This window comes from Squalius cephalus (genome assembly GCF_949319135.1).
Source record: "Squalius cephalus genome assembly, chromosome: 1".
Classification (NCBI taxonomy): Eukaryota; Metazoa; Chordata; class Actinopteri; order Cypriniformes; family Leuciscidae; genus Squalius; species Squalius cephalus.
In genome coordinates, this window is record NC_137122.1 from 44,838,624 (window position 1) to 44,854,650 (window position 16,027).

At 38.2% G+C, this 16,027-nt stretch overlaps 1 protein-coding gene across 1 annotated transcript; it reads right to left on the reverse strand.

Annotated features, from left to right (window-relative positions):
• Positions 1 to 1,746: 1,746 nt before the first annotated feature.
• fam117aa (family with sequence similarity 117 member Aa) lies at positions 1,747 to 15,044 on the reverse strand. The gene is made up of 8 exons (XM_079854143.1): positions 14,534 to 15,044; positions 10,851 to 10,999; positions 7,359 to 7,454; positions 6,727 to 6,846; positions 6,035 to 6,151; positions 5,827 to 5,953; positions 5,375 to 5,525; positions 1,747 to 2,037 (listed from the first exon to the last, which is right to left on the reverse strand). Exons 1-8 carry the CDS (start codon positions 14,655 to 14,657, stop codon positions 1,770 to 1,772), a joined length of 1,152 nt encoding a protein of 383 aa, XP_079710269.1. The 5' UTR covers positions 14,658 to 15,044; the 3' UTR covers positions 1,747 to 1,769.
• Between the last annotated feature and the right edge of the window lie 983 nt (positions 15,045 to 16,027).

Here is a 16,027-nt window from a genome sequence, read left to right on the forward strand (position 1 = left end):
TACAATTTTTATTCTAGGTTCAACTGGTATTACATTTTTAACGCAAACATATAAATGTATATTAAAATGTAATAGTTGTAAAAAATTATGCTCAAGAATGCATAAAGTGTTTTATACAAAGCAGTAAACACACTTATTTCTTTGAGTTTGTTTCTCATTTATGGCAGCCAAAACTGAGTAACATAAATGTACAATATATGCAACAAAAAGATTTGTTGTACTGTACTCAACAAAATAACAATAACAGTAACAATCTGAGAACAATATTATTAAAACAGCACCCTTAAAGAACAAGGTAACGAGCGAGAACTTAGAAAACTGAATGGATGAAGCCAAGACTGAGACACAATCCATGTAAAAAAAAAAAAAAAAAAAAAATTGGGATAATAACAGTGCAGTGTCAGCAAACAATATTTTGCTGGAAGTTTCATTCCTTATGATGTGCACAATCACATATTGAACCTGAATGCGGCAAATTTGCTTGTGTCCTGTGTAAAGTGTTTGAATAACCAGCTTGGTGCTCAATGAACTGAACAATGTGACCACTGTGGTAAGAATAGTAGTCAAGTCTGAAGAGAAATTCAGTAAAACATACAGCACACTAATCAAGTGTGTAGCAAAATAAACCCTTAATTGGGTCCTGTCGGTATTCTTGTCTGAATTTAAGTGTGAACGGCCCACTATTCATGAAGACCTCTGAATAAACAACAGAATAATGGCCACTGCCTTCTTTCCCTTATTAAATTACAACTGTAAACACAGTTACACAGCTTCTGTGAATCTCAAAGAATCCATAAAGAGAATATCCCCATCATATTTCAATCCAAACAAAATAGAAAAATAATTAAGTATATATTTTAGGACCTATTTTATATGTATATATATATGTGTGTATTTTTTATTTTATTTTTTACTTTAATACAGTAACAAAAATTAAATTTTCCTTAAAAAAAATATGACAATGCAACAACAAAAAATGAATACAAATAATTTCTTTTGATTGGAGGTAGTAACATATGACTGGGACATTTTCTTGAGAAGCTTTGTAAGATTCACCCTTTTACTCTCTCTGAACATTTGTTGACATTCATTGAACGCCTACAGTTCAGAGCTCATCTTAATGATGTCTAAATGCATACATTCTTAACTACTAAATAGACATGCTAAAGCATATTTAAAACAAACCCAGCCTTCAAAAACACCTGAAACATCAGTTGTCAAGATAAAATGCCACTAGCTGATGAGAGACTCTCTTAGTGTCTCTTTCGTGTTGTCTGTAAATGCTGAATTAAGAAACTCATCCACAGCTCTGTAAAATCATCATGGAGTGGGTCAGGCTTGAAACACATATGTTTGATAGTCTGTCCGATAGACAAAATATTATAATGAATGTTCAAAATGACCATTTTCTGTTCTGACAGAGCCGAAAATATATTCTTATACATATGATGAATAGTCATCAATATAGTTTTATAGAAATTAGAGGAAACATACCAATAGGTAATTGCTATAACGTGAAACAAAATGATCACAAGTGCCAAGTGGAGTGTCCTCAGGTCAAAAGGTCGCCGGCAAATCACATTGGAGAGAGTCCACTATAGTGGACAAAAAGTTGTCCATTTCATTCTTCCATCATGATTTTTTTAATCTCTGTGCCGATCAAAACAAATCATTTACCGGGTGGATGGCATGAGCTGTTTCTAGAAAAGCTACTTCTCTCTGAGACGCTTTAATGTCCAAGACATGTTTTTGCCGTGTATGTCCCCCATTCACAGAGAGGTGGCGGTAGGGTCTGGGAGGGCGCCGCTCAAATAACCACCCACACCATGTCCCGGGGTCTGGCAGGGGGCAGCACTTTGAGCCGAACAGCCAGTGACGGGTGAAACAGACAGGCCACGGAATAACAGGTCCATTGAAGGGAGGAGGGGCTTGAGGAGACTGACAGGGCAGAAGGCGGAGCCACCGTGAGGCGTGAAATTCACCTTGTTGGGGTCAGGGCAGGAAGGCTGAAGAGGGGCATTTCCATGACAGGCAAGGCTGAAAAGAATTGACGTTTTGAAAATGGTTAACATTAGGATCGATTGATCAAGTGATTGGTTTAATGAAATTAACTGCATGATATGCAGATTGATTAACAGTGTATCTTCAGGGTTTTTAAAATCCAATTTAAGGCTTTTTAAGACCTTTTTTTTAAACTATGCACAAATAAACTTAATACCGTATGAACTGGGTAGAGCTAGATCTATAGTAACAACATGATTTAAACAACTACAGTTACAGGTGATAATACAGGTTTTGATAAAAACAAAAAAGTTTTATAAAATGATAGACCTCACATTTCAGCCTTTAAACTATTTTTTTTATAAATTATAAGTCAAATTATAAATCATTATATTTTAAATTATTAAAATATAACTCTTATCGTAATTGTTTTGAGTTTTGGAATCAGCACATTAGCTTCTTTTCGATCCACAGGCTGAATGACATTGTAATTTCACTCTCTGACACTAAGTGGAGCTTATGGTACAGCAGAAATATAGCGGTAACTCCTGTATATGCAGCTGCTTCATAAATGTGACAAATTTGCAGGTATGATATAAAACCAGAAGGTAAACTATGTTAATTCATCAAAAGTAGATCAATAAGCAATCGCTTTATTGAAAGCACAAGCCAGTAGAACGCGCGACAGTGCCGCATTTTAAAAGATTAACACATTAAGCCATATCGCGATTCATGTTTTCTGTCACCAAATTTAAGACCTTAAAAGTAAATTATTACTTTTCTTTTACGGTTTAAGGTATTTATGACTTCTTATGGCATTAAATTTGATACAACTGAATTTAAGACTTTAAGCACCTGCGAGGACCCTGATTAAATAAATGTTAATTTAATATTCTACCCAGATTAGGGGTTGAACAGACCAGTCGAGTAGTCGCTGATCATTCATGGCCTATAGAGGGCGCCCATAGGATACGAAATCTTTAAAGTCCACTTTTACGCTCCGTTTCAGCTAAAAGCCCTCCACAAGATATGTTTGATTATACCATCTGGATGCTCAAAATTGATCACGTGAATGCACGTTTTACACAGCTTATTGTATATTATTAATTGATTATTATTAATCGCTGTTCTAAACTGCCCTATTATGCACACACACAGTCAGTAGCGCGCATATCACGTGAAGATCGCACGCACACGGAATCATTCAGTGGTGCAGTGTATTGTAAACTCTGTTCTGTGAAACTGAAAAGTTCTAGCATATATTTCTTAGTAACTGAAACCCACAGCTTCACTATTAGTAGAGAGATGCTGCCAGGTGCAATACACACGCAGTCGCTCCCTCTCACACTAATCAGTCCCTCCAGGATTTCGCGATTTTTTTGTGTGATTTTTGCGATCAAAATGACTGATTTTGTGGTGGTAATTTCCAGAAATTTGCGAAAAAATTTGCGATTTTTATATTTTATAATTAGGACATCACATTTACAATAATAGTATTATGTCAGATGCACAATAGTCATACATGACACAAATCACAAACAAAATGCATAAAACTTGTTTATTTTGGTCTAATCAAATTCTCATCAAATGAAAAACTTTTGAAACAACCTATGGGCAATTTTTTTTACCTGACCTATGTAAATATTAACAGCAGGTGTAGTAATCAGGCATGTGATTGGCGAAGGACAAAAAAGCAGGAAAATATACTGAAATTCAATCAGGCAATCATACATTTCACAATTTTATATTTATATATGAATGTCAAGAATTCAGAAGTGTGTATATTTATATAGCCTACACTACACTACACAGAAATAACATACAATTAAATTATGCTTATTTTAAATGTATTGTGCAGACTAGGTATACAAAAATATAGGCTTTTAATAATCTTTCAGTGCGCAAAACCATGAAAATATTAAACGCTTCAAAACAGAGCGCACAAAGCGCGTATGCGCATCGCGGGTGCAGAATGATGTGCTCAAAGCAACATGGAGTCACAGTGTGCAGCGCTGCACAAGTGCGCATTTATAAGTTCACGGCACAAAGCGAAGAAATGTCGAGCGCACAAATCCTAGTGTCTATCTGTCCAACAGTTTATTGATAATTTGTTTCTTCACAGTTTTAAATTCCAGTTATTGTGCGTGTGATACCTTGTCCTTGTGATGTGTGTGATCTAACAGGCACACGGTAGCGCGAGTCGTTTAAAAACAGCAACAAACTCCAACAAAATAAAGTCATTTTATGCAAATACACAGCCTTTTCTCTACAGATCAAGCATTATAATGTGAATATCATATTGGAGAGAGTTTTACCGTGCATGTATGCTGCTGTAACCGGACGAGGCGCGCGCGCTGTTTGAATACTGAATGGAGAATGTTTGACAGCCGCAAAGGAGGGAAAACGAGTTTTCGTAAACTTTAATGATGTAAATAGACTTCTGTCCCTCACATTAAGCTATGAAATAGGCTTCAGATGAATTTGTCACCCAAAAAAAAAAAGCGGGAGGCGCCGAAAAGCGCGCTGTTTGCATCCCTGTACTTGGAAAGGAAGGAAAAATGCATCTCTTTGCCATCTGTAACCATGGTGACGTGCCGCCCGGTGTGGCCCTGTTGCACGGGGACGGCGATTGTGGTTTAAATGCGTTTTACATTACAGGCTTCAGTAAATCGAGGAAAAGGAGTTTCCGCTTTCCCCGCAACATCTGTATCCACGTAAAAATGCATTGAAACTTTAATTAAACTAGAGATATTTCAATTGGGTGATTATAATTTAATGTTTTGTGAGGTATTTTTCATTTTTGTGATTATTTTGCGGTTAAATTAGGAATTATGCAGGATCGCAAAAAAATGCGACAATTTGTTGATTTTGCGTTGTATTCAGCGATCGCGGAATCGCGAAAAACTGGAGGGACTGACTAATGCATTTAATAAATGTAATGTTACTGTGCTACTTTATCTATACCTGATTTAGAATGAGTAGAAATCTGGGAGAAATATAATGACCCAAAGATAAGCTGTTATGTAGGAGCGCTGTGTCATATGCCATAGCTGTGCACAAGGCAACCCGCGTTCGAGTCTCAGCTCGTGGTTCAGGTTTATTTGTTCATCAATGACGTCATCACCAACTAGTCGACGTCGACTCAACTTTCATCACATAAATGTTGACTTAAAAAAAAATCTGAAGTCGTACAACCCCTAACCCAGATTATACACTTTTGCTAAATCAAGATAATGTCATTTCAATTATTGTGGCAGACAGGAATATTGATTATCACCAACCCTATTAATAACACTATATTAATGTGTTCAGTTGACATGCCTAGTTCATGTTTTTGAACACATACAGTAGTTTGTGTTTGTGCTGAACTTACATGGCCTCTTCAGACACACGTACTCTCTCGCAGCCCTCTGGAGGTTCTCTCTGGAACACGTACGTCTTGTTGGGACGAGGAGATGAGGATGGCGGCTCAGACATGCATGGAGGAGAGGAAGGCGGACAGAGCGGCCCGCACACAACCATATCTAAATACAACACACACAGACAGAGAAACAGAATCATCAGCCAAACACATATTACACAATTAACAATTTTACACAGACTTCCTGTCACGTGTTGATAAAATATGAATGGCATCACTAAGAGCAAGTTTAGTTTGTGCTATTTTTTTATTGTTAGTCAATGAACGCATACATCCTTGCCGTCTTTTCAAGTTCAAATGGAACATTAAAATGGCAAATATAGACCTATTTATATTGGATATAACATTTACTATATTACTACTGGACACGTCACTTGTTGAATCAGCCATTAAGAGTGACTGACCCGCATCTGTGATGGTGCAGGGAGAGTGTGATGGGGACAGCTGGGCAGGAGAAGGGTCACTCTGTGAAGCGCTGCTGTACCTCTGAGCTGGGACGGGGGCTCTGTGACCATCTGGTACGTCGAGGATCTAAAAACACACAGTGGTAACAGATGATTTTGAGCTTAAATTGTAGGTCAGAAATACAAGTACATACAAACACACACTGACTTTGTGCTGTTCCTTTGCTGTTTCAGACACAAAGACTCCCTCCAGCTCCAGGTTCAGTCCTTCCACACTGCGTCTCAGTCTGGGGGCCAATCGGCTCAGTGGAATGAGAGGCATTGTCTGCACACACGCACACACGACAATCAGAGAGACCTATAAACCAAAATGTCTACAAGTGACAAAGTTTACAGAAACTCTACAAATTTGAATATGTGTTGGGGTTCTGATGTGAAAGAAACATGTCTGGTCTTATTTCAACCCAAAATTAATTGTGCGATTCATTTGTTCATTTTTTTTTTTTTAATCTCTTTTGGTTTTGTGGTTAAGCGTAACCTGAACACATGAGATTAACCTGCATGTACATGTAATGCAAACAGATTCGTGCATATTCTCACCTCTATTTAAACATTCTACTGTACAAAGAGAGCCACTGCTACATAACATAATCAGCTGTGTGTGTGTTTTCGCCATATCAATGGCTGTAGCTCACTGACACCATCTAAGTAAAGCTGCTCTGTTTTTAAATCTCTGTTGCTAGTGAGATGTGGGCCCATTTGAGAGGCTTAGCTCATAATCACAGCTCATAAACAACCTTTATAAATGCCCTTAACTCTTCCATTGATGTCACTACTGTGAACGAGCTGTACTAGATACATTCTGAAATTGTTCAGGTTTGTGTGTACATTCATGTTTACCTGTGTACTTCCAGGTGTGTGTGTTTGGCTGTTGTGTATGTGTTGGTGAGTGTGGTCACAGTCCATGGCAGGAGGTGCATGTCTGGAGCGTTTTTGTAAGGACTGTCGAAGTTTAGCAACCTGAGAGGAGAGAAACATGATGAATCAGATGTAAACGTATAACGTGCAGAAGAGAGGTGAAAGCTAACTGCTATGACTACTGCTAAAAATAAATAAATGCAGCCTTGGTGAGCATAAGAGACTTCTTTCAAAAACATATTACAAAAATCTTACTTACCAAGTGTGCATTTCACTTTTTCACTAGTTCATTTTAAACTGTTTGTATATTATTTAATCATGTCATGACAATATTTGGATACATGGTACTTCATCTATTTTAATTATTTTCCTGTTATTTACATTTTTTTTACTGTATAAGGATTTATTCAAATAATTTTATAGAGACTGGAAGGGCAAATTTAACAGTATATCCCAGCTAACAATCCTTGGAATTAATGGATTTCAACAATTATACTGGCTCCAATAAGAAAAAAAATAAAACAATGAAATTTGAATGCAGGCCAATGGACAGTTCTTCTTTCTTTTTGTCTCAAATACCAAACAACATTTTCCACCCATCATCAAGTACTTACCTCTCGAAGGTGTTCAGCGCTGCCCCATGATGCCGAGCGCTTGTGACCACCGCCCCCTCTCCGCCCCCGTGTCTCCTCTATCCAGGAACTGGGAGTCTAAGAAAAGAGAGAAAGCAAGCGCTCATTTGACTTTCAAAGTGTTTTCATTTTAAAGTTACTGATTTTCAAATAATCACGCCCACAATGGTTTCTCAGCGAGACATCAAAAAAAGCTTCAGCTCATTCAGGATAACCAAAACTGAACCTCCCTTCACTGAATACCCACTATCCTAAACACCCTGAGACTTTGCATAAAGTATTCCAGACCTTTCCACTGAACACAAGACAGCTTATAACACATCCTTTTTTAACAGAGACAAACACAATGCAAAGCGATTCTGTTCTTTCATGCACCAGTTCGAGCGAAAGCATCCGTTCCTGAGAGTGGTGCGCACCATTCGCCAAGTGTTGACATGTTTTTCTGTTTGTCACAAATGGAACTGAAAGCTGCTTCCACGCCTCACTAAGTGTATTTGAATACGGGACAGAATGTGTGACACACCTGGAACACACACATACGCCCAACACACAGCTGTGCGGAGACGTGCATGATAGAAACCACTGACTCTGCTGCACCACATTTCATAGATGTGGAAGAAAAAAACAAACGTGTTTGTACTCAAGTGCACTCATACAGACAGACACGTGCATACCGTCATGATATCCTGCTGAAGTAAGAGCCCACCTAGTGCACACTAGCACACTATATCGCCGAACACTGAACGATTTTTCTCCAAGTGACCCAATCGCTTAGCTCCATCTCAGAGCCTAACGTAACCCAAAAAAGTGTCCTTCTCCTATGTCAGGTCCCTCTCTTCCTGTGTCTGTTAGAGGTCACGAATATATTGTGCGGTTGGGATGCGAATGTAACAACACGCAGTTGGAGTAACCCATACATATTAAAACATGTCATCACCTCCAGCCCCCAGGGTCCAAGATCAGAACTAAGCACGTCCGCTCAGTGGCTGGAGGTTTCACATGGCTGAGCGGGGGCAGGGATACGAGTCGATTTAAATTTAAATTCAGCCCTGATTCCTTTCTGCCTGGACACCCGCTTGTCTGCCCGCCCACACCAAGCTGCCGTGGGATTACGCCTATAAACGGACATTAAGTTCAAGGGTCTGTATGCACAGCACGCTAGATGCTGGCTAAAGTTTCAGAAGTCCCCGTCTGCACTCAAGTGGGCGTTCGGATCGGGGGTTGGGCAGAGTTGAGTGTCTGAAGACTGTACAATTGTTAACTGTTGCAAGTCCACTAAAAAGTGAGCTGCATTTGTTCGTCAATGAAACATAAAGTGAATATATAAAAGTAGGGTGTGCATGGGGTGTGCATCTGCTTGTGCATTGTGTGTTTGTGTGTGGCAGGGGTTGAGGGGGACGGTCACTATGAAGGTCATGTTAAACAAAACCTTTTTTTGGGTGACCGGTTATCAGAGCAAGCATAGCAGATCACCTGCTGAGAGAGACAGCCAGACTGGATGCAGCATCTATAAAGGAAGCAACGACCATCCAAACAGACACTGTTTAGAAATATGTCTAGTCTTAGAAAAACAAGTACATTTCTAAATTTGTAGGATGGTTGCCAGGGTGTTGCTATGCAGTTTAAAAAACAAATGACTCCTATGAGACAGTTTTTTATTTTAAATAGTCCAAAAAATTGAGTTATCAGTCCTAATGAGTCTTCACTGTAGGGCTGCTTGATAAATCGTATTTTGATCGCGAATAATGCTTCTCACGATCAATTAATCATAATCGTCAAGATATTTGCACACTGGTTGTTCATCCTGATAGTGTTTTTATCTTGCATTGCCTCCACAAGCTTTCATGCTTCGGGTTGCCAGGTGTCAAGAGTTTAAATAACCCAATCTGAGCTTTTCTCTTAAATAGATTAATTTTCTGCCCAGTGTTTTACTTAATCTTCCCAAACTGGCAACCGTGTGTACGTGCTCTCTCTCCATTGAGAAAACGCGCTGATGATCTGAAAACACCACCAAACATATACTGTATGTTGGTGTTTGATCTCTGTTGCAATATTCTGCTCAAACGAAAGTGTCAAACAGCCAGTTTGTGTTTGTTCACAAGGACGCTTGTGCTGTTTGCTGCGACTAAATCTGCGATCAAACATTCTCAGCGAGGAACTGTATTGGAAGTAATATACTTTTTTTTTTAGAAGCTTCTTGTTTTACAAGTTTTTATAATGTAGAGATTGTGTGAATTTATATGATTTATATAATTTGACTAAATATAATAAATCAGGAAATTAGAAGAGGTCAAATAAACCATGCATATGAATCTCTTGATTTGTGCTTACATGAAAGAGCAATAATTCTGATGAAATGTAAAAACAAATAACAATCATGCATATAAACTGAGAAAAATAATCCGTATGATCAGTTTAACCATTATCATGCAGCCCTATTTCACTGTATAATTTGCAGAATTTACAAATATATAATTTCTTTCATATGCAAGCAAAATGGATATTATAACTAAAATACACTAACATTAAAAGAGGTCTCATATGCTCACCAAGGCTGCATTTATTTGAACAAAAACAGTAACCTGTAAAAACAGTAATATTGTGAAATATTATTTCAATTTAAAATAACTGTTTTCTATATGAATATATTTTAAAATGTAATCTATTCCTGTGATGGAATTTCAGCATCATTACTGTCACACAATCCTTCAGAAATCCTTCTAATATCCTGATTTGATGCTCAAGAAACATTTTTTATTTAGTTGTGCTGCTTTCAAGATTCAATGATGAATAGGAAGTTAAAATAAACAGCTCTTAAAGTAACATAATAAAAGTTGTTACTGTCACTTTTGATGTCAGTGCTGAATAAAGGTATTCATTTCTTTTTAAAAATGTTACTGACCCCAAACTTTTGATCATTAGAGTATGTCCATATGAATCAAAATCTAAACAACTGAAATTGAATCAAATTAGAATCAAACCATAACCAAATAAAATCAAAATGAACAGCCCCAGCAGAGAAACTTTCAGCTTTTGTGTGTGACTGAATATGGCCGACCCCAGCAGGCATGTTGGAGCAGTGCTCCAGGAACCCATATGGAAACCATTTGGAAAAAAACAATATGGCTGCCGTTCCCAGTTGGGTTTTCCTAAACTCCTTCCATTACCAGCCAAACTCTTTCTCCCCATAGCCAAGATCTTTCACTAGCAACCGCGTGACTTCAACTTTCTTATACAAACACGCCATGCCACGGCCATTTAAGAAATATAATTTGCAAACAATAAAAGTGTTACACATACAGAATTATGTAGTTGTTTTATCACATAGCGCAGATCTAACCAACCAAGGTTTGTTTTACTCCCCACTGAGTAGTAAAGACTTCACTGCACATGGTCAGACAGGACCTCCTTTGTTTGCTATTAATATCACTGACTGGGTTAAAGGAATAGTCCTCCCAAACCAGAGGTTCTCACCTGCGTGGCCTTGTCATTGACACAGGTAACGGGCAGACACTCTGGTTCCCTAGGCCAACTGCCCTGCAGGTACGGTCCCACCAAAGTGTCCAGAGACAATGTGCGTCGCAAGGTTGGCTTCGGCGGGCGTCCCTTCGTCTTGCACTCAGCTACACAGACAGGACAGGGGACACAGAATGAGAGAATGAAAACAGTGAGATGCGTTTCTTTTTTTAAATAAATAGAATTCAACAATTAAAAAAAAAAAAAGCACATTGCATGGAATATTGTCTACCACAATGCAGCTTGCTGAGACTGACCCTCCATTTGTAGTGTAGAACAATAAGCTAGAAGTAAAATCCTTTTTGATTAATTTAATTGCACGGGCAAAAGGTAAAGCATTTCAACAAAACAGAATAATTTTATTTTAAATGTATAAAAACTCCAAATATCTTATTTGCATTTCAGTACTATTTTTGCAATACGGTAATGAATATCAAGTCAGAAATGCGCTTAATTTGCATGAAAGCAAAAAGTCTGAAAATGTCACAAAAACAGTATGAATGAGATGGTCTACTCATTTTAAAATCAGTTGATTGGACTGACAAAAGGTATGACATTTTAACGGAAAAACTGAATCACTAAAGCCTGAATTTCCATAGATAGCCAGAAAGGAGGAGAATGAGATCAGCTAGCAGCTGTGCCACAGCTCTGACATTAAAAGTGTTTCTGATGATGTTTGTTTGCGTTTAATAATAATCCTTTCACATTTTCCCTCGAGTTGGCATTTCAGCCACTTGTAAATCACACTGAGACACATTCCCAGCATGTAAGACTCATTATAAATAGACGCTGTTGTCGTAACGGATGCTGAACATCCTGGTGCTTGCTTCATCAACACACTGTAGACAAGGCTGTTATTAGGCTCCTGCCCAAAATACTCCAGAGGATCATTTTCACATGTACACGGGATCGTTTTCTTCTGTGCATTGATCATGTCATAGAAACTAATAATGGTACACCTGATCTCCGACCTTGTCAGGTCCTTCCTTAATCCATTCACCTCTCCCAGCCCCTGGGGTCTTTGCAGTGGCTTCGGGAGACTTTTGATGGTGGAAGTTTACTAATGGGTGTTAAACAAGGCATACTTGTCTTGTACTGAGTGTATTCTGTCAGTTTGAGGGTGTGGAATAAAGCAGGTTGGATGACTCTGACATTGTAAGGTTTGAGGTATATGTATGGTTAGTCTGATATTGTGCAAGAATATATGTATAAGTGAATATCACGAGAATATACATTTGCATAAATAAAACGAGACCTCTTTTTTGGCAAATTAAGACTTTTTGCATATTAAGCACATTTCCACTTGATTCTCATTACCGTATGCAATAAATAGTTATGTGATACCTATACATGTTTGATACATATACACACACGCGTGTGTGTGTGTGTGTGTGTGTGTGTATGTATGTATAGGTAACACTTGACAATAAGGTCTCATTTGTGAACATTAGTTAATATATTAACTAACATGAACTAACAATGAGCAATACATTTGTTACAGTACTTTATAATCTTTGTTAATGTTAGTTAATAAAAATCCAGCTGTTCATTGTTTGTTCATGTAAGTTCACAGTGCATTTGATTTTAATAATGTTTTAGTAAATGTTGAATTTAACATTAATTAACAATACCTAAGATTAATAAATGTTGTAAATTATTGTTCATTCTTAGTTCACTAATGTTAAGTCATGAAACCTTATTGTAAAGTGTCACACACACACACACACACACACACACACACATATACATATATATATATATATATATATATATATATATATATATATATATATATATATATATCTTTTTTTTTTTTTTTTTTTTTTTTGTGACTTGTTTTCATTACAAAAATAATTCTAATTACCATAATCCACCTGGATTTAATGCCAACAATTTTAAATCAATAAATTAAAGGCAGTCCAGAAAAATGATACCGTAATGTATAAATATTTGGGGGGGGGGGGGGGGGGGGGGGGTTTGGGTTTAAACATGACTTGGACATGTTTTTGTCTTGTTTCTTGCGTTTGTGGCTTCTCAATGAGGCTGCACACGGATGAACATGGCCAATGAGCTGCATAGTTTAAAATCATACCCTTCAAGCACAGTGGGCAGGATACAAAAATACACATACTGGCATATAGACTAAATTTACGCCGAACATCCTAACACTATGAACACAACCTCTGGCATGCCATGATATTGTGCTAAATTCAGTGATGGTTAAAGAAGCTTAAGAACATATTTACTTTAATAAACAGATTACACATGAACAGACCAAGAAGAAAACAATCTGACTTTATTCCCCCCGCATATTCAGCAATGATTTTTGGGGGAAAAACACCTGAATTTTGCACAAAGGAACTCAAGCTGAGAAAATTATACTATATCGGCAGCTAAAAAAAAAAAAAAAAAAAGCGAAACATTTAATGAACACGCAAGCTATGAGGAGGGAGTGTGTAGAACTTCTTGAATGACTGGTGTTCCAGTTCTGTGGAAATCAGTGGAGCTTTTTGCCTCGTACTGTGTGGGCTAGCGCTCATGACTCAATAAACAAGAGCACAAATGCTAAGGGACCAGGGGGATTTGTTGTTTACCGCCTTGGTAACAATAAAACAAAAGTTATTTTGGTCATTCTATCTCTGTCTGTAGATTGTTTTGTGGAAGACCTACTGCTCTCCACAAGGCTTGTGCATTGTGGAGGTCTGGTTGCACTCAGAATCAAAGACCCTTTGTGATTCACACATTGTCCTAAAACTAAAGACAAGACTTCCAAAGTATTCTCACCTAGTTGAAGAAATGTTGATGTAAAATACCTGAGACAGCCTGACACCTACGGAAAATGTCACACTGAGAGCAAAGTTTACTAAAAACATAGACCTTTTGTTCAATATAGCAGTTATATCAATCATATAAGACCCAGATCTTCAACATTGGTCTAACAATTGTTGCTAAACTACTTAACTAAAACTAATTTTGGAGTCCTTGCTCCGTCTCTCTATCCACCAAGAGGGCCTGAAAAAGTTTGAAGACACTGATATATGATACTAAAGCTGAAGTTAAACTGCATTTAGTCAAATGCTTGAGCAACACAAAACAATGCCAGAATCGTGTCCAAATTTGACATCCAGGTGTGTAACAGCAGATCACAGGAATGTGACAGTTGTAATTTGTTTTTCCTGATGCTGACTGCAGATATTTAAGGTGAAGAAAAACAGACCTCCTGAGAACTGGTCTGTGGACACACACGGTTTATGTGCCGAACATGCCCAAAACAGTGATAAGCGTTTATAAAATATTGCAGGCAAACAATAACATCCAAGACAGACACGACAGACCTGCTTTGTTTATTCAAGCCCATGCCATGCTCTGTGACCATCTTGGCCACAAAACATGTAGGGAATAAGGTGGGGGGTCGTTCAGTGCACTGAGAAACTTCTTGAACACTGTTGCACTGAAGCCAAGAAAGAGCAACTAAACCACAAGACCTCTGCAGATTATCCATTCACATTATTATTGTTATCGTTATTTTTATTATTATAGGCTACCTATCAAAGGAGCAGAGTTAGAGTGGATAGGACACTTGGGAGTATTACTAAATAAACAGGGTAGAAGTATAAAGCGCCTTTGAGTGTGTTTTTTACCTGTTTTGGTGTCTTTGCAGCAGCGGTTCGGTGCTGTCCGGTTCTGCAGCTGAAACGGGACCGTGGCTCGGAGGGGCTGCAGTCCTTGATTACCCACCCGGGCCACTCCACTCCGACACGACATTCCCACAGGCGCTTTAGTGCTTTCAAAAGTCTTTCAAAAGTTCACGAATCTCGCAAACTCCAGCGTTTACCTAAAGCTGATACTCCAGCAAAGGTTTTCGTCCAACTTAGCCGTCAAAAAAAATAGTTTTTATGGAAATATTTTAATTTAGCACACTCGCTAGCTAGTCAGCTAACGTTACTTTCTTTTGTGATGATAGTGAAGTTTTTCTAAACTAAGTTAATTACTTCAACAAAAGCCGTTATTTTTCTGTGTGAAAAAACACATCAACTTTTATGCACCGTCCTAAACGGTTTATTCCACTTGGCCTAGTAAACTTATAGTTGAGGAGCAGAACTACATTGTATGGGCTGCTGCCAATTCTTCTTCAGTGCAAAATCTGACAACAGCCAACCTACACGCTCGTGTCGGGTTCAGAGCACTGCACAGCGTCTAAACACATGTTTCCACTCTGATTGGCTGCTGGAAAATACTACTCACACCTTATTGGTCGTTGGTAGCATCGATCTATTAGGGGTGGGTCTCAAAGTCGATTCTCCCCGCCCACTTCATTAAGATTCATATTTTTCAGAGTTCTACCTCCAGCAGTGAGAGGAGAGGCTGCTCACTGCAGAGCCAATGGGTGGAGCTTGACGTCAAGTTGCCCTCGCTGGGCGTAGTGGGTGGAGCTAGACGGTTAAACCACACCTCAATCCTACCATAATCCTATCGCTAAACATAACTCCACCCATTAGGTCCACGGAGGTGGAGATGGGCTAGGTCTAGCTCCACCCTTTACGTTCAGAGAGGGGGATCTGGACGTAATTTGGGCTCTGCACAATGAGTGGCAATTCAGAAATTCAATGTGTAAATAAATCACTTATATTGTTGGTAAAATAAATAAACAAACAAAAACAACGTGTAGTAGGTTAACACATCTCCTTGCTAACTGAAAGAAAATGGGTTTACTGAAGCAAAAAGGATTTTTGATGAGACATAAGCCCCCGGTTTCACAGACGAGTTTTAAATCTAGTCTAGTCCCAGACTAAAATGCACGTTTGGCAACTTGAACTGACAGATCTTAAAATATGTCAGTGCCATTGTTTTGTCTCAAGATGCACACCAGTAATGTTTTTTTATTTCTAAGGCATGTTTAGAAAAGCTACTTCAAGGAGAACTCCGGTCAAATTTAACATTGAGCTAATTTTTTTTTTTGTAAATTTGGAGTGCTGTCAATACAGAGAACAACGACAAAAATCGGTGTTGCCTACACCGTGTTATCCTCTTTTTAAAATTTGCACCCTGTTGACTTCAATGGGGCAAGTTTTAAAGCTGCTTTTAGCCTCTTAACATCCTTAATGTGTCATTACAAGTGCACAGGTCATGTGAGT

What these genes read in the sequence shown, in the direction of transcription:
- fam117aa (XM_079854143.1), bottom strand. Translation starts at nt 14,657, where the DNA reads ATGTCGTGTCGGAGTGGAGTGGCCCGGGTGGGTAATCAAGGACTGCAG. An exon ending in CTGCACCATCACAGATGCGG is followed by an intron (nt 5,526 to 5,826) that starts GTCAGTCACTCT and finishes TGTTGTATTTAG; the next exon opens with ATATGGTTGTGTGCGGGCCG. An exon ending in CGTGTGTCTGAAGAGGCCAT is followed by an intron (nt 2,038 to 5,374) that starts GTAAGTTCAGCA and finishes AATTCTTTTCAG; the next exon opens with CCTTGCCTGTCATGGAAATG.